Genomic DNA, 21,274 nt, shown 5'->3' with positions numbered 1-21,274 from the left:
GCAAGGATGTGGTCACAGGCAAAACCTCTGAAAACAGAAGTGCTTATAGCATTTAGGGGAAAGTATCATCCTGGTAAGACACTCCATATTTAATTCAGCAATTCTTATTTTGTGTGTGTTGTGTCTGTGTGTGTGTGTGTGTGTGTGTGTGTGTGTGTGTGTGTGTGTGTGTGTGTGTGTGTGTGTGTGTGTGTGTGTGTTCAGGTCATAACCTTTTCATGAAGTCAGTTTAGACCTTACACAGAGGCATAGTTTCAGTAAATGTATTCTCTTATCCAGCAAAGTTTAGAAGATTGCTTGCAGGTTCATTGTAAGCGTGTGGAAAATTTTTATGAAAAATTGTTAGTAATATAGTCTGTAAATACCAGTTATTCATTATAGTGTACAGGTGGAACAAAACTAGACCTCACTTCCTGCAAGGGACTGTCAGTAAAGGTGATTTTGTGCACCAGACATGATTTCGTGAGAGATGCAGCCCACATGTCTAAAAAGGGGAAAGACTGTGGTTTATTGACACGAGTCTCAAGACTTAGATGTAGAAACATATGAAACGTCAAAAAGGTTTAACGATTCAGAGACATTACATGTATGAGAGGGACGCTTAAAAATTGGCTGTAGTTCATAGATAATGCAGGAAGAAAAAAGACATCCGTCAGTTTGTCCTGCTTAGGTCATGTTCAACGGATTTTGTTCTTGTGGTTTATTGCTTCGAGAAAATATTGCTGATCTTTGGCAGCAGAGGTACGTATCATACAACTACACTAATCTTTATGGGTGTTGTAAGATTAATGCAGGTTTTGTGTGTGCTTGTGTTTGCTAGCATGCGTCCAAAATTGAGGGTATTTTGTAATTTCATTGTTACACATTCACCATTTCCTTGCCAATTTTTTCTAACGGTCATATTTTGTTTCTCAACAAAGATTTTCTTCATGAGTGTGTATATACCACGAAAAACTACCCCCAGTTTCACTCTAGAAGAAATGTTACTTTGAAGTCATCAGCTAAGGTAAGAAAATACTAGAGAGCGGCAAGAATTATACGCAGAACAATTGAATGAATTGCACAAAACTGTCACTCATTACATTTGCTCATGTTTTTTAATAATAAATGAATATTCCCATTTGTCCGCTGAAGAAAATGTACGTACATTTGTATTATATAAAATTTGTCAATCAACCAATGATACAATATATACTATAATGATAAAAGTAAACATTAATATTAATGCAGCAAAGTGCTTGTTGATTGCAGCAAGTTATATTTATTCATCTTGCTAATATTTGAGTACTATATGAAACAAGAATGCATGAGAGTCAGATCACAATTTTTATTTGCAAGAATTTTCATATCTGCCTCATTCTGTGGCGGCTGGTATGATCCGAAAGAATTTTTACAAATAAAATGAAGGGTTTATCATATAGAGTAAATAAATGTTTATTATCAGCATATTTTGTAAATGAGTGGAAACTTGTTCAAAGTGAAAAGAAGAATAGAAACTTAGCCCTGTAAGAGGTTTGATGCGTCCAAAATATGAAACATCATTATGAGAAATACGGTACTTTCTAAATTCTGCCTGATCTAAAACCAGATATTTTTAACAAAAATGTTTCCATTACAAAAGCACACTTTTTTAAATATATATATTTAACTTTTATTTAGAAAATGAGCAGTTCTGTGTTTAAAAGTTTGAGCAAGGCAGGTTTAAAAATACATTTTGCATTCACAACATTCAATATTCAAAACACTGCAGAGTTGCTCTTTTTATTCTTGAAGACTACATATTCTTAAAATCTAAAATGAATTCATAAACAAATCAATATAAATTTAAAAGTGAAAAAAGAAAGCATGACTAATATTATTCTGCATGTGAGTTATACATTTCATCTGTGAAAGTTAGAAATTTCACACAGACGTATGTGTTATTTTTCACATCTCTCTATAGTTTCACTATGAAGAACTGTTCAACTGAAGATGTGGACACTTTGACGCAGAAGTTGGACTTGGTGATTTACGTGCCCGTCTTGGTGTTCGGCTTGGCGTTAAACATTGCGGCATTGGTGGTGTTCTGTCGGCTGCTCAGAAAATGGACAGAGTCCTCAATCTACATGACCAACCTGGCCCTGATGGACCTGCTGTTGCTGCTGCAGCTGCCCTTCAAAATTCATGCGGCACACCACAAGTGGGAAGAAGACAAGGTGTTCTTTTGCTCTTTCCTAGAAAGCCTTTACTTTGTGGCTATGTACGGCAGCATCTACACAATTGCATGCATAGCCATAGACCGATACATCGCCATAAACCACCCGTTTCGTGCCAAGCAGGTGCGTTCGAAAAAAAACGCCTTGATTATTTGCGTTTTTATCTGGGTATTTGTTATGGCAGCGACTTCACCCATCTACACCTTCCGGGGTAAGGTTAATGGTAATTTCACTTGTTTCCACGGATTCTCTGAGAATGGTTGGAGCACTGCAATAATTGTGTGCCTGGAGGTCTTTGGTTTCCTGTTGCCTGCCGCTATACTGGTGGTTTGTTCCATTCAAAGCATCCGTACTCTCAAAGCCTCAAAAAGCAGCAACCCCAAGAGGCAAGCTGGTGTGAGAATCATCTACAGCAGCCTAGCAGCCTTCCTAGTGCCCTTCACCCCCTGTCACATAGCCATATTCCTGCAGTATCTGGTCCGTAATAAAATCATTGCAGACTGCAGACATCAAAAGAACATCGCCCTCTTCATACAGGTGTCGATGAACATTGCAAATGTGACCTGCTGCTTGGATGCGCTGTGTTACTATTTCATCGCGAAGGAAGTCCGATCCACCAAGGACACACTTAAAATGTCCATCAGCAGAGCGAGAACCACCAGCACCTCAGATGCTTGAGAAGTCAAATTCAGTTTATTAGTGTTTCAGAATGTGTGCTGAGGGCTTTCCAGCGGGAGTAAGAGACCTCTTGAACTGATTTTAATGGTCTTTGAGGTTTAATGCATTAATGGACGTAAACAGACAACATATTACTCATCTCATTCCAGTTAAAAAGATAGTGTAGATCATCCCTTAGTCCTCGAAACCCCGCCCTCCAAAGCCATGGCAACAAACCCACACACGGAATGATTGTTGAGATCATTTCTGATTGCATTTCCGCTCCCCTGACCCCTTTTTGCTGTTTTTGAGTCTAGGGTGATTGTGATTTCTAGATTTCACGTGTGGTTTTCAAAATGCTTACTGCATTTAATAGAGTGCTGCAGGGATGACATATTTTCTAGGCCAAAACCCTCTACATGAGTTTTAGCACTCCCACAGTCCTCAAGTCAATTGTTGATTTTGTTGTTGTTGTTTTTTATGTTTTTTTTATTAAATGCCTGAAATAACACCATGCAGAACCTCACTGTGTTTATATTCATACTCTTGCAAACTACCTCAAACTTTCAGGGAAAATGTGGCTTTAAACAAAGGCTGAAAGAGTTGCCGTTGAAATCATGCGGCCTTGGTGTAGTTCGTTTATATGGTTAGCTTTGTAGTTCTGTCAAGTGTGTTTAGACTTCAAAATTCATACAAGTTGTGTTTATTTGTGAAGATAATCACGATGAACAAAACATGTAAGAATCATAAACTTTCTGTTGGTTACAGAGCTTATTTTCTGCAATAATCCAAAAGCCAAATGAAAAATCCTATTTGTGTTTGTCAAGGGAACTAGGGCGATGCCAACTTCCAGGTTGGCATGCAAAAATGAATTTTATTTTAATTCTGAATGAAATCGTTTCTGTCCGTTTGCGATGTGATCAGGATTTTTACCAAAGATTCTGTATTTGTCTTTATCTAACAGCTCACTGTCAACATGAAAAACTTGGTGTTCCTGCTCACATGCGATGGTCGTCTGACAAACCATCTTGAAACCTTCACAATGACTCATAAACGTTTCTGATGCAACACTGGCAATGGCATTACAAACTTCCCAATTATCTCTTTTGTTCTGTAGTCTGCCTCCTAAATCAGAAGATTAAAATATTTGTGAAGACTTGTCTTACAAGAATCAACAAGAATTTCATTAGTGTTGTGTTAGTGTAAAACAGGTTCCCATTGGGCAAGAGTTTTGTCATTGATTTCCACTAGTTGTGGGTAAGCATGTGTGGGTACAGAGCCATATGCCACTAGTTTCACCTAGTCAGATGGTGAGTGTCTTATATCATACCTTATCATATCTATAATTCAGCTTTGTCTATATGAAGTGTGGCAAGCGTAGGTGAAACACGCACTGTGCATGCATCCTTACGCCAGGTTCACACATACTCTGTTTGTAGAGCTTTCTTTTTTATTGAGTGTTTTATTTAGGTGCTTATGGTATTTTAATTATTGTTCTTACAAAATTTGCATTAAAAAGGACCAAAAACTTAAGAAACAATGATTTTTTTTTAGAGATGGAAAATATATGCATTTTCTAGCCTTAAATGAAGTCAGCATGTGGCCTAACATGTGCTAATGTCTCATTCACTTCCTTGTTGCCAACAATTTCAAGCACACTGCAAATAGATTTAATTTTATTGGCTGAAAGGGATGTCTTATGATATTACTAAAATTTTTGCATCATTTATAAATGACGATGTCACATGGACGGTTAAAATGTTTGTGGTTTTATCATAAGAAAAGTATGTTTAAATGTCTTGCCACTTGCTTGAGCAACTTAATGAATATAATATAGAAGTAATAAATTGAATAATACATTGTTTAAATTTAGTTTGAATGTGAATATGTCAGTGAATGATTGTATAACTGTACCGTGTACAAAAAGAATCACATTGCTGAACAAACTTTTGGATTTGAAATTAAAATAATGAACAAATGTTGTGTTTGTGGTACACAGCTGCAATCAGTTGATCACTGCAAATGCGTCAAATGTGAAAGAATAATGAGCTGGTGCTACTTCTGCACCGCATAGCCTACTACAATAACTTCAAACGGAGTATGTTTGAACCTAGCATAAGTCAGAAGTTACATGATAAACGGTTATGAACACATGCACAAACATGTTCCTCTTTCAGGCTAATCAGAATAAAACATTCTGCACATGCATAGAGTAATATAGGAAAAATACCTAACTGTGTTTTGAACCAACAAAAGCCTGGAGATCACAAAAACACCAGCTTGTGGTTACACCAGGACATGCTGCGGTATATGTTGTTGTTGTTGTTTAGTGCTACTGCCAGCTACTAAAATTACTCCTGATAGTCAGTCACAATAAAACTTTTTTTTTTTTGGATAATGATAAAGAGAAAAATAAAACTGGAGTTCTTGATGAAGCCATTTAGATCAAACTGAACTACTGAAGTCTGTGTGTATGTTTTGCATCCACTGTGCTTCCTTTGACTTTTTTAAACGGTTGCTCATACATCCTTGACCACATGCTCTTGATGCACTTTAACCTATTTTACTGCTCGGCTTGCCTTCTGTTTAGGGACAAAACTAGTAGAATGAGAAGCTTCAAAGGGACATTTTTTCGACAGTTGTTGAAGGTTTATGTGAATTATTGTTATATTTTAATCAAATTTTGTAAAATCTTTCAGTTATTGTCATAAAGCTTTGACGTGTTTGTAGGCTGTGCTAGTTCCTCCTTTTTATGGTATAGATTGAACGTTTTCTTCCTTCTATGACCAGCAGATGGTGCCGGAATAACATATATCTGAACAGAAAAAAAAAAATAGGCTACAGTAATTTAGAGGACAGGTAAAGTCGTCTTGCTGCTCCCTCCCCGTTCTGTGATTGGTTCCCTATAATACTAATGGGGCCCATCAACTGTTTGGTTATCGACATTCTTCAAAATATAATATTTTCTGTTCAGCAGAAGAAAGAAATTCTTACAGGTTTGGAACAACTTGAGGGTGAGTAAATTATGACATCATTTTCAGTTTTGGTGAACTAGGCTATCCCTTAAGGCAATGATATGCCGCCACCTATTGGCGGTTTCATATTTAAAAGTAGGCTATTATTTCATTTTATCTGAGATAGTGACGATTTAGCTGTTTTTGATTTTGGTCATGATTGTAACATATAGGCTAGTTTTGGTTAAAGAGACAGAATGTGTTTATAAATAGACTATTAAGAGTGAAATAAGAGATAGGCCTAACATTTAAAGGGCCCCTATTATGGATTTTTGAAAATTACCTTTCATGAATGTAACATAGCTCTAAGTGAATGAAAACACCCTGCAAAGTTTTAAATTTGAAAGTGCACCGTATATAAAGTTATTGTCTTTCAAAAGTAAGAGTCGACTCTGAGTCAATGAAATCAATCGTTTTTCAAAGGAGTCATAAGCAGTTCCCTCAAGACGAAACATTAGCATATTGCTCGCATATTGCTCGCCCACTTATTGCGCGTGCAGATTACCATGGAAAACTTGAACCTCAAACACAGCTGATTCCTGTGGAATAAGTGTAAGTGTAAGTCCTCTTCAGTATTTTGTTCCAATCACCTAAATTTGCTAATTAGCACAATTTGTCAGCCAGGAGATAGAACTAATTAGTGAAATAAACATATGGCAGGACTTTTACTTTCTGACCCCTGAGCTGTACACCTCTGCTGTTTTACTGAGGAGAAGAAACAGCTCCAAACTATTCATTGCGCATGTCCTTATGATGTTCGACATACCTGTGCAACAATGACCTCTAGGTGGCGCCACGACAACACAACTTTTCTGCAGTGCAAAACAATCATCTCTGGTATTTAACATGGCAAGTATACAGTATACTGCAATGTGACATGCTTTAAATTTAAAACAATTAAAAACATTATTTGATATTATGTAGGGCTATATTAATAATATTTGCTAATTTATTCTTTAAATGTAATTAATTATTAGAATGTGTGTGTGTGTGTGTGTATATATAAAAATATATATATATGAATACATATCTATCTATCTATCTATCTATCTATCTATCTATCTATCTATCTATCTATCTATCTATCTATCTATCTATCTATCTATCTATCTATCTATCTGTCTGTCTATAAAATGTGTGTGTGTGTGTGTGTGTGTGTGTGTGTGTGTGTGTGTGTGTGTGTGTTTGTTGCAGTGTTATCCAGTTTGCATTGAGCACCTTTCACCCACGACACTTTCAAAAAGCTCTCGCATCTGCGCTTGCATTGCTTAACTGACCTTTACATTATTGTCTATTGTGGTTAGGCAAGCCAGTTAGTTGTTTTTCTCTGCTCTGAAAGCAGATGTAAGATTGTGAGACTTTAGCCTATGCATTCATAAATGATTTGTATCTACAATTTTATCATGTACTGAATGTTGTCAGTGTGTATTGTGTGTTCTGTGCATGGCATTACAGCTAAACAACATACAAAAACACATCAGGTCTGAATAAAATAGTTCACATTCATGGCGACCATGCTGACTTTACCAAGCATTGTTTTGTTGCTATCAGTATACCTCATTTATAAAACCATTAGCTGTTATCTGCAACACAATCACTGCTGTTGACATGCAGAGATGTTTAACTTGTGCTTGACAGGGACATGTACATGCTGAATGTTAATCTCAGTTTCTAAAAAGTGATTTTGAGTCCAAAACCTGTGGTAAACAAGAGCATCCTTTAAAGTTTGCATCCGACACAACCTAATTTCAACAGTTTGCATTTGACCACACGTCAGAACATCTTTAACCTTTAATACTTTTCGATTTTTGCGTGTAAATGTAATTCGCATGCTGACGCCTCCCACAGTTTCCTGTTGCCACCAAGTGGAACTTAAAAAAAAAAAGGTACCTCACAGGAAAAAAATCGTTACAGAGCCGTTGCACATCTCAGCACAGCACTTCTCTTAAATCCGCTCGTCTCTTTGGAAAATGCAACCAAACAATACAGACTGTAGTTTAACACATTTTAGATATCCACTTTTCACTTCCACCTACAGCATTGTGCTGCTGTTCGGTTTTCCTCTGAACTCCGTGTCTCTTTGGATACTGCTATGTCGAAATGGCTTGAAGAAATCCGTTCCGGTGATCTACATGGCCAACCTGGCCTTATCGGACCTTCTTTTCACGCTCTCCCTGCCCTTTCGGATCATCTACTTTGCCACTGGGCGGTGGACGTTTGGAAATGCTCTATGCATGATTCCAGGCACCCTCTTTGCCGTCAACATCTATTCAAGCTCCTTGTTCATCACGCTGATCAGTGTGGACCGGATGCTGGCCGTGGTGTATCCCATAAGATCTCGGTCGCTCCGGACGGTACCGGTGGCCTGGGCGCTGAGTGTGACTGTGTGGCTGCTCATTATTGGTTTGGCAGTGCCAACTGCCATTAACCACCCCGAAAATGAGGATAAAGACTGTAACGTTACACGTTGTTTTGAAAAATACACACCAGGCGAATGGAAAAATGGCTTCATCATACTCTGCATTACCACTTTCTTCGGTATTTTAGTACCTTTCGGCATCATTCTGAGCTGTACGGTGGCAGTCGTGAGGCAGTTGAGAGGCTACAGTATGACTTCCTCGTGCAACACCGAGCTGAGCAAAAGCAAGATTGTGAATCTCTTTCTATCCAACTTGCTCATCTATGCTATTTGTTTTATCCCCTTTCACATTGCTTTCATCCTCTTAGGCCTGATCAGAAATAAATACTTGCCTGGAGATCAATCTAGCGATTTTTACTTGGACCTGCAAACTGTTACCATGTGCATGGCCAGCACCAACAGCTGTCTGGACCCCTTGATTTACTACTTCAGCTCAAAGAGAATACAAGGGAGGAGCAGATGCGATTCTTCGTCCAAAAGCATCGGCCTCGGCCTGGTCCAGAGCATGAGTTGGACAGGACACTGAAGCAACAAACTATCACAATAACTTGAGTTATTGAAGTAAACAAGAGGAAATGATTATGCAAAAAGGCCAAGCTTAAAACCAAAAGCTGACTCACGCAAGAGCGTGTTGCACATCTCCGCTCATGTGCATCGCCTGAAAAGCTGCAAATTTGATTTGTTCGCTTGGTGGGTGAAAAGGGAAGAACATGCTGAAGTGGTTCTCTTACAGGAATCAGTACCTGCCAATGTGACATACTTTAATGTGTATTTGGAAAACTTAATTGTTGAAAATGTAGCAAATCGTCAACAAAGCTGTATAGTTGCTGATCACTGAGAGCCTGTGAAACTCTTCGTATTTTGCTGTGGTTTCCTTTTTTACCGCATTAGCTACCTTGTATTTTCTACCAGCATTATCATTTGACATTTTTTGGTTTGTCTTTTTTATAATTGTTTCTGTGTCATTGAGGTGTACTGAGTTTATATTTAAACAAGACTGCATTGAGTGTTTTTGTGTAGACGCATGTATATACTTATACTTTTGTGTCATGCATTGTTAGCAGAAATAAACTGATCATACTTCTGCAAGTTTAATCAACAACTTTTATTTCTCCGATGATACCATCAATGTAATGGTTCATTACTTTAACCTGACTTCAACTGAGATGTATGTATGTATGTATGTGTGTGTGTGTGTGTGAAGCTGGCAAAGGAAATGAAAGTTGAATTTTTGAGTAAACAACAGGGTTAAACTCCACACCCACTTCTGATGTTCCACACGAGAGAACTTTTTTAGTTTTGTGGTTTGTTGGGCAAGTGTAAAAGGTCTCTTGCATGCAATCACTTAAAGTAGCTGTAATGATCAACAGAGCGCGAGTAGGGTTTCAGCAGTTTATTGATGGATTTTACAAGCGATTATTATTTACAAAGCGAGAGCAGCTGAATAGAGTGCATCAAATCAAACGCCTCATTTATTTCAGACAAAACTTGCTACACCAGTGTGTGGAAGAGGAACAAATACATATAAATGATACAATAAAAAAAAAGTGCAAGCAATATGAAATGATTCCAACTCAGACGAGGTCTAAGGATCTACAATTTTTTCATGGGCGAATCGTACATACAAAAGGAAAAGGAATAGCAAGAAACAGATTTTTGCACATCTGTGCCTAAGAAGATTCACCTTTAATGAAATTCAAAACAATATGAAACAGCCCATTTTGATCAGTATGGACACACTGCGTTTAGAGATAACAAAACATTTCAAACCAACATCTGGTGGCTAGTTTTTCACATTTTTCTACAAACTTTATTAAAGAGCAATACACATTTGAACATGATAAACCGCTCAGTTAAATCAACATTAATACAAAGAAATGGACGACAAGTTAGGAAATCCAAGAAAAGAAAACTTATATTGCTTAGATCACGTTCAAAAACCCACGCTATGACTTAAATAACAGGCTTCAAGTCATACATTTCGAAAATAATGAGGTATACATCTTTTGGCATTGAAGACAATTTTCTAATACTGGATTTCTTCTATATAATACAGGAGGAAATGAACAACAGGTCTGGACAGATGAAACAAACCACAGGAACTGCCATCAGTCTACACAAACTGAGGCTTTACAGATAAAGAAAAAGAAATAAACGCAAATCATTCGTCAGTGCACGGGAGAGTAAAGACAAGGCTGAGACTAACCTCACAGTTATTTTGGAGGAAACCTCCCCAATGACAAAAAAAACAAAAACAAAAAAAGCATAAAACCGAATAACCTGAGAGTGAAATAAAACTACAGACAATGTGCTTCAGAATATGCAAATCAAAACTTCATAATGTAATTTAGACAAAGACAAAACAACACATACCAAAGATGGCATTATGTAACATTATGTACAGGTTTATCATGCTGATAAAGTGCTGTTAAGCTGGACAGATGGGGAAGGGTCGCTTTTGGGTTTTGCTCAGTAGAGTTGAGGAGAAAGGAGTAAAACTACAGCAGGAGTCGATCGCAAATCATCGTCTCCACCACAAACGTGTTCTCGAAGTGCCGGATGCTGTGGCAGTTCCTGGTCTCTCTCTTATCGATGTCTGAGGAAGAAGCAGATTCAAGTTGTATTAAAACGACGATATCTTACGGGACTCGCACGCTATGTAAGTGTTGGATCAACATCATAGTTAAGGATGGATTTTTGTGCTGCCTAGTTTGAAAGTATGTTACACTAAAGTTTGGGTCTTTTAAAACTGGTTTTTGAAAGAAGTCTCTTATATGCTCACAAAGGCTGCATTTATTTGATCAAAAATACAGTAAAAAAAAAATTTGTGGAATATTATTAAAATTTAAAATAACTGCGTTTATTTTAAAATGTAATTTATTTCTGTGATTGCAGAGCTGAATTTTCAGCATAATTTACTCCAAACTTCAGTAGCCTGGTTCCATTACAGATTTGCGCAAAACTCTTTTTTTGTATATATATATATATATAAAAAAAGTGATATTTTCTAAATGTCCATACAAAACTATTGCGAAATGATGCCGTTTCTTATACGACTAAATTGTAATTTTTCATTTTAATATCACATGACCAATCAGAAATCCCTCTAATATGCTATTTGCATTTCTTTTTATAATCAAAGCTGAAAAGAGTTGAGCTGCTTCATATTTTTGTGGAAACGGATGCAGTTTTTTCTGGATTATTTCATGTTCAAGAGTTCAAAATGTCAAATGTCTTGCCACTTTTCATCACTGTAATGGATCATTGCTGAAAGTATTAATAAAAAACAAAACCCTTACTGACCCTGAACTTTTGTTGTGTATTTTATCCATAGAGAAATGTTATGTATAAACAATTCAAAACAGGCTTCCATGACTTGTCAAACAATAGTAACCACTACTAACTAGGCTACTCTGAAAGAAATACTAGACTACCCACAATCCTGCAGAGATCCAAATCAAAGAAAAGACTTTGCAACCCACCTAATGTTAAATAATTCTGCCACCTTAGACTATTACCTTAGACAACCAATTTGGTTTTAAACCTAAACATGGCACAGATATGGCCATATATTCCTTAAAGGAAATTGTTAATACGTATAGAGATAAGAACTCCTCAGTTTTCTAAATGTATTGTGAGAATTCTGTCCTACTGGTATGCCAACTAGTCTATGTTTATAAAATGGGGCCACTGTGTTTCTGCCCCTTTTGGGGTCAGGAACGGGGTCAGACAAGGTGGAATCCTCTCCCCTATTCTTTTTAACATGTATGTTGATGAGCTCTCTGTCTGCCTGAATTCGTGTAACACTGGGTGTATGATAGGCAACACTTTAGTGAATCATATTATGTATGCAGATGACCTTGTGGTCTTCAGTCCTAGCAGTGCTGGTCTTCAACATCTTGGGCATCTCATTACAGACCAGCTGAAGGATGACCTTGACGTTTACAGGCAATGCCGTTCTTTATATGCTCAGGCGAATAGTTTGGTGGGTGCACGCACGGATAGAGTGAAAGTTGCTTTGTTCAGAGCATACTGCACTCATCTTTACAATGCACACTTGTGGTCTAGTTTCAGCAAAGCTAGCTAACTCCAGGTAGCTTACAATGATGCACTGAGAATTCTGCTGAGAAGACCACGCTGGTGTAGTGCCAGTGAGATGTTTGTGGCTGCGGGTGTGAATACACTGCAAGCCACATTGAGAAATGTTATGTACAAATTTATATGTCGGCTGAATAACTCGGAGAATTACATAATTATGGCATTGACCAGCATCAAGTTTAGCACTACACAGTATAAGTCCAAGTTATGGAAGCATTGGTATAGTTGTCTCCTCTGAAGTTTTTATTGTATTGTGTGTATTGTCTTGTTTTTATTTGGACCTGTGAGTCTGTAATAAAGTTTATTATTATTATTATTATTAAAATCATACATTTAAAAAGAAAAGGAGTGATTGAAAGTGTACACTGTTTTGTACCCATGCCTTTTTATTTCTTTTTTCTTTAATATCTTTTTGTGTCTTAATCTCTGGCCTGGTCGTTTGGAACACAAAGAATTGTGAAATTTCTATGTAAAAAAAAAGAAGCTTTTTTTGAGAGATTGAACTAAGGTTACATTCTTTGTGTGGCACAAATCTTGCAAGTCACTGCATTTCTATTTCCTGTGGTCTCCCAGACACCATCTACACACAGTGGAGTGAGAAGTAGCCCTTACGGAGCCAAACTACAGCTCCCACACTGCATCACTACCCACACCTCGGCCTCTGCATCACACGAGAGAGATGCCCCTCTGATCCGGCAACTCCCACAATGCATCAGATCCCTGACGTGCATCACATCCCCCTCTGTGTGGTTTCCTAACTGGAGACGTTCTGTGTACTATACAAACGTGAGTCACACTCGCACACCCACGTTCACACGCATAAATCAGGATCAATGATGCCACACGCACCAGACTAAAAGGAACGCAGCACATGCCCAATACCCTCTGAATGCAATATTTCATATTAGACCAAAGTACTCCAACTCACAAAAAGAGGAAGATGTTGCTGTTGTTATCGGGCAACAGTTCATGTGGTTGATTTTCGCAAGATAACTGGACGCACAGAAAATATGAAGAAACAGGAACGGGAAGATGAGCAGATAGACCACAGTCACATCTGTGTGTGCGTGCGTGTGTGCGTGTGCAGGTGCCAGTAACAAATAATGTATGTATTACAATAAAATAAAAACCATACTTTTACATCTTCTGAACAAAATATCAGTGGGGCTTATATGCGAAAGCTTGGATGTTGTTATACATTCACTAGGATGTAGACTTTAAAGCAAGCCTTGTGGATTTTTTCACTCTTTTTATGGCCATGCAGGCAAAAATGTTTTTACTTAAGAATATTCATTAGCACATCTTTTCTCAATAAGCCGAATAATTTATGAGATCATTCATCTATCAGAGCACTTACAGAGCAGAATAAAAAAAGTAGTAGGGTTACTTGTTTGGAATTATAAAGACTTCCTTTATTAAAATTTTTCTCTTCTGCTCACCAAATATTTCTGCTCTTCTGCTACATTTATTTGATCATAAATACAGTAATATTGTCAAATAATATTACAACTTAAAATAGGCATTTTCTATTTGAATATATTTTAAAATGTAATGTATTTCTGTGATGCAAAGCTGAGTTTGTGGATCACAATCCTTTAGAAATCCTTCTAATATGCTGATTTGCTGCTCAAGAAGCATTTCTTATTATTATCATCAATGTTGAAAACAGTTGTGCTGTGCTGTGAGTTTAGATTTAAATGAGTGAGTTAAGATGTTGAGTAAGATTAAAAAAAAAAAAAAAAAAAACAACACATTAAACTAATCAAAGGTGACAGTAAAGACATGTATAGTGTTACAAAAGATTTCTATTTCAAATAAATGCTGTTCAATGAACTTTCTATTCAAAGCATCCCCCAAAATTTTATCACGGTTTTCAGCCTTAATGAGCATAAGGACTTTTCAAAAACATTACAAAATCGTAATTATTACAAAATATTTGAGTGATACTGTAAGTTGAACACCAAAGTTTAATACTTAGTTTTAAGGGTTTGCTCAAATCACTAACACAAAGTATGAGCAATGATAATAATCATAGTGAAGTTTGACTTAACAAACACCATAATAAATAAAGTCATGAAACTCACGTTTTTGGCCACTACGGCGTCTCAGCCTGTAGGTTTCTTTCCCGTAACAGAGCCGGTGGATGAAGGGTCCCAGCTGACGCATGTTCCGAACGCGTCCCGTCACCACCATCTCCTCCTGAATGATGTAGGTCTGGGGCAAATACATCCCCCGCTGCAGAAACACAAATACATACAAACGGTCACATGAGACTGCAGACTTCATTCCATCAACATTGACACATTGGCTATGACGAACCAAACATTAGAAATCTGTGTGCCGCCTCTGCAAGGGAAGTGACAAGGGAAGTGACAAGGGATGCACACATTTTGAAAAATTAAATTCCATGATTTTTTCCCTTCATTTTTGGATTACATAAATTCAATTAGAAGAAATGTATATATATATATATAAAAAAAAAAAAAGTAAAGTAAATTTAAAACAATTTTTTTATTTATTACATTTTCAAAAAAATATATAAAAATGTCTATTCATAAAGGCATTTCCATGACACTACCCTGCTTTATCATTCCCTGATTTTTCCAGGTTTCCATGATCATAGGAACACTGTCCTTGGCTTGTGGATAAAAAAAAAATCCACACATCAAATGTGTGACTCACAAACTGAGACCATTTGTTCAGGAGTTACATAAAATGTTATACAATCTTGTTACCTTGACATTAACGAGCATCTCCCACAGGTTCCTGGGCGGCATGACGATTGTCGTGTTGAGCTCAATGACGTAGCATTTATCCAACGCAATGTCGTAGTAAGCTGTGAGTCCCTGTGTTAATGAGAAACACCTCCGTTAAAAACGACTCTAGAACTTGCTAAATAATCTGAGACGTTCATGTTAATGTTCAATACAGTTACAAGACTACGGTGTAAAAGTTTGGGGGGGGGGGGTCTTTTTACTCAGCAAGGACACATCTAATTGATCAAAAGTGACAATATAGACAATCATAATTTCACAAAAGATTTCCATTTCTAAAAAAATGCTGTTCTTTTGAACTTTCTATGCATCCATATAATGATTTCAACAAAAATACTAACAGTTTTCAACATGATAATAATAATAATAATATTTAATGTTTCTTGAGCAGCAAATCAGCATATTAGAATGATTTCTGAAGGATCGTGTGACACTCAAGCCTGGAGTAATGATGCTGAAAATTCAGCTTTGCATTTTGAATGGTAATAATATTTCACAATATTATTATTGAGTTTCTGATCAATTAAACCCATTTGGGAGAACAAAATGTTCTGCTTTGTACCAGACTGACACAGATTATAGCTGCCGGGGAACTTGGGAATGTGTCTTTCACAGAAACATTTGCTTGTACTCCTGTGCCTGGCACATTGCGCTGAATATTAAACAATGATTTCAGCAGACAAAAGGTTTCCTCAGAGATGGTTCACAGTCCATCTGGGGAAGCAGTGATGACTAACGGCGTCTTTTGTACAACCAAAGAACTAGAAGAAACTGTTCAAGAGCTAAATGGGCAGAACTTCACTTCAAGCGCTTCTTGGAAAGATCCTCACCCTGTGAAAGTCGTGAATGATGTCAGCCGGGTCACTGCTTCCAAAGTCGGGCACAGGCACGCTGATCTGCTCGTAGTTATCATCCAGGTAGATGCCCACGTTTTCCTCGATCTCCTGCCGTCCGAGTAACGGGGCGAACAGAGGGTCCTCGTACATCACCCGACAGTGGAACAAACTGTCCTCTGGGATCTGGGGAAAGAAAGCGGAGCAGATTAAAAGAGGCCACTTGAACTACTCTAGTGAATGGAAGACTGAGTAAAAGATCCAGCAAGTGTTGCTATGGTGATCGCCATGGCAATGAACTTCAATAGTCTTATTCGTGAATAAAAGATGATTAACAGATTCAGTGACGTCTAGAGTCTCACCTGAGGGCTGAAGTGGTATCGGTACAGGCATACAGATGCCATGATCAAGCCTGACAGGAAGATCACAAGGCCGAGCACGACGCACCAAAGGCCACTGCAGGGAGACTTCTTAGATCTTACTGGAAGCACCAACTCATCCTTCTGGGAAACACAAAACAAATTCAATTAGCACTGTGGATGCTTTTCATGGGATTTTTGGGTCTGGACTGATTCATACTTGACAAGACAAGTCAAATATACCATGCATACTCACTTTAATTTCAAAACGATAGGCACTGATAAGGCTTAGGGTACGTTTACACAACAATGATGTACTAAAAACTGAAAAGGTTTTCAATCGCATTATTTTTGTCATTTTTTTTTTGTTCCACAGACAATCAGTCAGTTTGTAAAGAAACAATACACACCTGAACACATAATACACATGTGCATTACATCACCGTTTTCACAAAATCAAGTTTTTGTAGTTCAAAAGGAGATGAAAATGGTATAGTACTCAAAAACTTGCACTTTAAAACCCGTTTTCAAAAGTTTTCAGGCCCCCAAAACACCATTCTCGTGCAAACGGCCCCTTAAGAGTTTAGCTACAGATCTCAGGGTTTTTTTTAATACCAAAATCTGTATGAGCAAGCTGCCAAATATCACTCTCCAAAAGATAATTTTCGTACTTTCTTATTCATTTTTTCCCAGTATAACTACCTAAACATTCTTTAATCATGATACATTTACTTGAGATGCAAAATGCCCTAAGATAACAGAAGGATGGTTCACCCAAAAATTAAAAATGGTCATGTTTGGCAGCAACCATCCCATAAAACTTTGGATAATCTATAAAACACAAATTAGGATATTTTTAATGAAAACTGGGAGGTTTTCCCTGTCCCTCCATTGAACGTTCAGGAAGCCAAAACTGACAACATATGCAATGCACAAAGTATGAGTGTTTATATGAGGATAAAATTAAAACTATCATCATAGAAATCTATTATTAATTATACATCTTATGACTTTTAATTGTACTGAAATCCAACTAATATGTCACTTGCATAATAATTTGGAACAATGAAAGCCATTTTTGCAGTGCTTTACTTTCAGCATCTAACTGCGCCACAAACATTAGTCAGAGCAGCGTCTCAAGACGTCAGGTGGCGTGAGCAATCCATCCGCCTCCAGTCTCTCAGAGACGCTGGTGCCGAGGACACCAGCTCGGATCAGCCCACGCAAGCTCTGGATTATCGTGAATCAAACAGACTGCTGACAGAGCTACTATCTCCTCCTGGCAGAGCGATATTTTTAGGCATATACAGCACTTCCAATCTACGCTCCTTATTTGTACAGGAGTTCCTCTCTACGTAGGGAGGACACACAGTAGCAGCGAGTAGGAGACAGTGTGTGGGTACCAGGCTGAAAATAACAGCTCTAGTATCAGATTAGATGAATCCACGTCATATTCACTCTAGTAGGGAAAATGAATGCAGGCACATGAGGTCAAATTGAAAATGTGACGCACTTGCAGCCTAAAGAAGGGAATGTTCTACGTCGCCCACAACATACGTCTATGTCCCAGTTTTTAATGCATTTAGATTTCAGTGAGCTGAATTCTGATAAATGGTACTTTGTTATTTTGGGTATAAGCCTTTTAGTCACAACCCCAACGATTTGATGCATATTAACAGCCTGCAGTGACACTGAATTGATGCATTCTCAGAAATGAGACAGCAGAAATCAGACAAAAAAAGAAATAAAAATGGATATCAGGCATCCATTTTGTGAAGGCAAAGATCCAATTTCACCCCGGCTGGCAGGATCAAGCGTGTGCCTATCTGGGTTGGAGCGAGGACTGAGTGTTCCAGGCACATAAAAACAAAAAGCTGCGGTCATCTGCTCTGTTACAGCTCAAGTCAAGTGGCGATAAAAGGATTTGCAGTTAAATAACCACTACTATCATGGGAACACACGGCAAGCATCAATATAGAGAACACACACAAATATAGCTCAAGACGATTTGTTCGGCACTAATCTGCAGTGGCGGCTACACGCTGAGGGATGATGATGATGTAATGTCATCCTGTCATGCATCTCAATACTGGCTTGCATCCATCAGCTTTAAACCAATTCAGAACTGCATGTCTGAGCCTGTCAAAGTGTTTAATACTGTATGCTTTTATTTTAATATATTTATAAATCTGTGAGCTGTTCAGTTAGAAATAAGCCATCTGATACTTATGATCAGTCTGTAATAATAGAATAAAGACAGAAACTCATGCATTCTCATAAATGAGAAAATTCTGAATTTTTTTTTGATTCAGCATCATTTTCCTCTCTGGCGATGAGACAAAAGAATTAATGTGTTCCTGTGCATCTCAATACTGGCTCACATCTATCAAGTGCAACCCATTGAAGAATGATTGATCTCCTAATCTTACTTTAAACATGCACAACAAGCCTAACAAAGTAAATAATAATAATATATAATTGCATTAATTTGATAATAAATATTAGTAATAATAGTATATTTTATTACATACCCATTACAGTTGTGCCTACTGAACGCCTAATTGGTTTAGACTAGATACAAAATAAAGGAAATGACAAAGCCCAATTATTACATTTTTTTTAAGCATAGTTAAAAATAAATAAAAATAAAAATAAATGCTTGTTGCATTTTCGATTCCGTTTTGCAGGGAGGAACATGACAAAACAAATGATGGTTTCACAGCAGACAACAAAACAAAGACAATAATGTATATAAATAGGAAGCTATAACTCACGTGAGAGTATGGCATGTGAATTTCCTCTTTGTCTCCATCGTTCTCCTTTTCCGGCTTCTGTACAGTTACTTGTTGAAACGATATCTTCACCATTTTGACGTTTCTTCCTACTTTTCTGCGGTTAGGACGTCCAGTAGTGATTGAACCACCAAGGACGGTTCAGAGCTGTGAATGAAACGCTCGACAGAGGGCGAACTTAAAGAGGATTCCCTCGCTTCCGGTACACACTTCAAAGTAAGAGTCCACCAATCGGCGTCTATCGTCTAAAATTAGTATCACTCACAATTTCCACATAAAAAAACAGGTCTAGTCTATTAACCCTTCCAATCCGAATTATGTTGCAAGGGACAAAAAATTATATGCTTTATTTTACTCTAAATGCAACCATAAATCATAATCTTCTTGGGGGGAAATCATTTTAATAGTTATTTCTAATGTCTATTAAAAATAAATAAAAAAATACTGGTTAAACATGCAGATTGTTATACATATGATTTTTTTTTGTTATCCCAAGAAAAGTCTTTTTTTCCCCACACAGTTCCACACCACCAACAAGAGAAACGCAGTAAGTATCCATGTACAAGTAGCCTATATGATCCATCTATCCAATCAGTCTTTCTTTTAAAATTTTCATTCTTCATTTTTCCCCATAAGATTTTTTACTGAGATCACATATAGCATTTTTTTCTGTAGTTTACAGAACTTTGTGTTTAAACGTAATAATAATAATAATATTAAATGTAACTCTTCAATATGATATTATTGGTACAGTTTAAAGATACAGTTATTATTTTCTATTGTATCATTATGCATTGATGTACTGATATTTTAATTATGTTCATACATTGTTGAGATGTACATTTAATGTGTAAGTTGTATAATTAACAATGCATGTGAGAATTCTTAATGTACCATGTTTATTTGCCAAATTGATTACCTTGAATGATATATCAAAAAGCTTATTTCACCATGAATGTGATCATACTTGAACAGGAAATATCTATATAATTTGATAATTTCCACAGATTTAAAATGAAATGAAAACCAGCTCTTCATCTCCCTCTGGTCACGTCTTTGACTTTTATTGTAGAAATCTCCACAAATGGATGTCCATTCCGGTTCTATTTTAGCCGTTTACGGTGTTCTACTACGCGTTCTGATTTGCATCAGACTGCCGGAAGTCAATAAATAACCTGACACTGAATAATGCTTTTTATGGCTATGATGCAGGTTATAATATATAAATTATAATATACAAACAGCGCAAATAAATAATAACCAAGTGTTTTCAAGCTATAAAAAAGAGAATCGTTTTGAATTTCATGTTTTATCTGAACATTTTAAAAGATTGATTTGGTGGGATTAAACGGGATTTTGTTGAACGTCCATTTAATTAACAAATGAAGTAAACAACTGCATGTCGTCAAATGTATTAAATGTAATATAAAATATTAAAATGAGGCAAACAATGAGATTTGCTATCTGGGGTTCATATATAGGCTACCCTATTATATTATTTATGTAAATATGATATTGAATTGTGGAGTTTAGTTTTCAGTAGTCCTACATGATTGTTGCATTTTAACACAACAGTAGGCTATGCTTTCCTATGATTTGCATTACATGTAGCTTCATGGATGGCCTCATAAACGAGCATGACGATGTCCCACATACGCACACTGCTGGTAAAGAAGGACATCGTGAATTAGATCAACTCCGCACTGATATAAATGATGCCGTGAGTGTGCACTGAATTCCAGTAGAGGGTGCATTTTTGCAATTTAGATTATGTAGACCTATTTGCCATTTAGGCTATTTGATTATAGGCCTATTTATCCTCTTAGTAAGATATAAGGTCAGGATAAAATAGGAAGTTAGAGTTTATTGTGTAGGGCTATACAAACATGTCAACCTCATTACATGTGACAGATGAAGTTGCTTTAGAGAACTACCTGTAGCCTACCATTTGCTTTGATAATGATAAATAATATCTCTACAGCTGAAGTTTCCACATTCTATCTCTTCTCATTTATGAGGTCACTTCTCATTCCATGTCCCTTTACCTTTCTGAAGAGTTTAATTTCATCTGTAATTTCCAAGGTGGCATCAAGTTTCATCCCTAAACTTGAAAACCTATAAGTTTGATTATTC

At 37.0% G+C, this 21,274-nt stretch overlaps 3 protein-coding genes across 6 annotated transcripts; 2 read left to right on the top strand and 1 right to left on the bottom strand.

Moving 5' to 3' along the window:
- Window positions 1–3,365, top strand: LOC308695924 (G-protein coupled receptor 55). 2 transcript variants are annotated; one of them, XM_081374194.1, is made up of 3 exons: window positions 1–73; window positions 921–1,006; window positions 1,943–3,365. In XM_081374194.1, exon 3 carries the CDS (start codon window positions 1,950–1,952, stop codon window positions 2,871–2,873), a length of 924 nt encoding a protein of 307 aa, XP_081230320.1. In that variant the 5' UTR covers window positions 1–73; window positions 921–1,006; window positions 1,943–1,949; the 3' UTR covers window positions 2,874–3,365. The 2 variants fall into 2 exon arrangements, with proteins under 2 accessions (XP_081230320.1, XP_081230319.1); XM_081374193.1 differs by lacking the exon at window positions 1–73 and adding an exon at window positions 236–741.
- A 4,400-nt stretch (window positions 3,366–7,765) lies between these two features.
- On the top strand, window positions 7,766–9,814 carry lpar5a (lysophosphatidic acid receptor 5a). Of its 2 annotated transcripts, XM_081375360.1 has the most exons (2): window positions 7,774–8,517; window positions 8,594–9,378. In XM_081375360.1, the coding sequence occupies exons 1-2, from the start codon at window positions 7,837–7,839 to the stop codon at window positions 8,597–8,599; spliced, it is 687 nt and encodes a 228-aa protein (XP_081231486.1). In that variant the 5' UTR covers window positions 7,774–7,836; the 3' UTR covers window positions 8,600–9,378. The 2 variants fall into 2 exon arrangements, with proteins under 2 accessions (XP_081231485.1, XP_081231486.1); XM_081375359.1 differs by having other exon boundaries at window positions 7,766–9,814.
- itm2cb (integral membrane protein 2Cb) lies at window positions 9,665–19,367 on the bottom strand. 2 transcript variants are annotated; one of them, XM_081375361.1, is made up of 6 exons: window positions 19,124–19,367; window positions 16,353–16,493; window positions 15,988–16,176; window positions 15,119–15,229; window positions 14,468–14,618; window positions 9,665–10,881 (listed from the first exon to the last, which is right to left on the bottom strand). In XM_081375361.1, the coding sequence occupies exons 1-6, from the start codon at window positions 19,214–19,216 to the stop codon at window positions 10,784–10,786; spliced, it is 783 nt and encodes a 260-aa protein (XP_081231487.1). In that variant the 5' UTR covers window positions 19,217–19,367; the 3' UTR covers window positions 9,665–10,783. The 2 variants fall into 2 exon arrangements, with proteins under 2 accessions (XP_081231487.1, XP_081231488.1); XM_081375362.1 differs by having other exon boundaries at window positions 16,353–16,490; window positions 19,124–19,297.
- Between the last annotated feature and the right edge of the window lie 1,907 nt (window positions 19,368–21,274).

The sequence above is a fragment of the Scardinius erythrophthalmus genome (genome assembly GCF_964197995.2).
Source record: "Scardinius erythrophthalmus genome assembly, chromosome: 9".
NCBI lineage: Eukaryota > Metazoa > Chordata > Actinopteri > Cypriniformes > Leuciscidae > Scardinius > Scardinius erythrophthalmus.
This window is presented reverse-complemented; position numbering and strand designations above follow the sequence as displayed.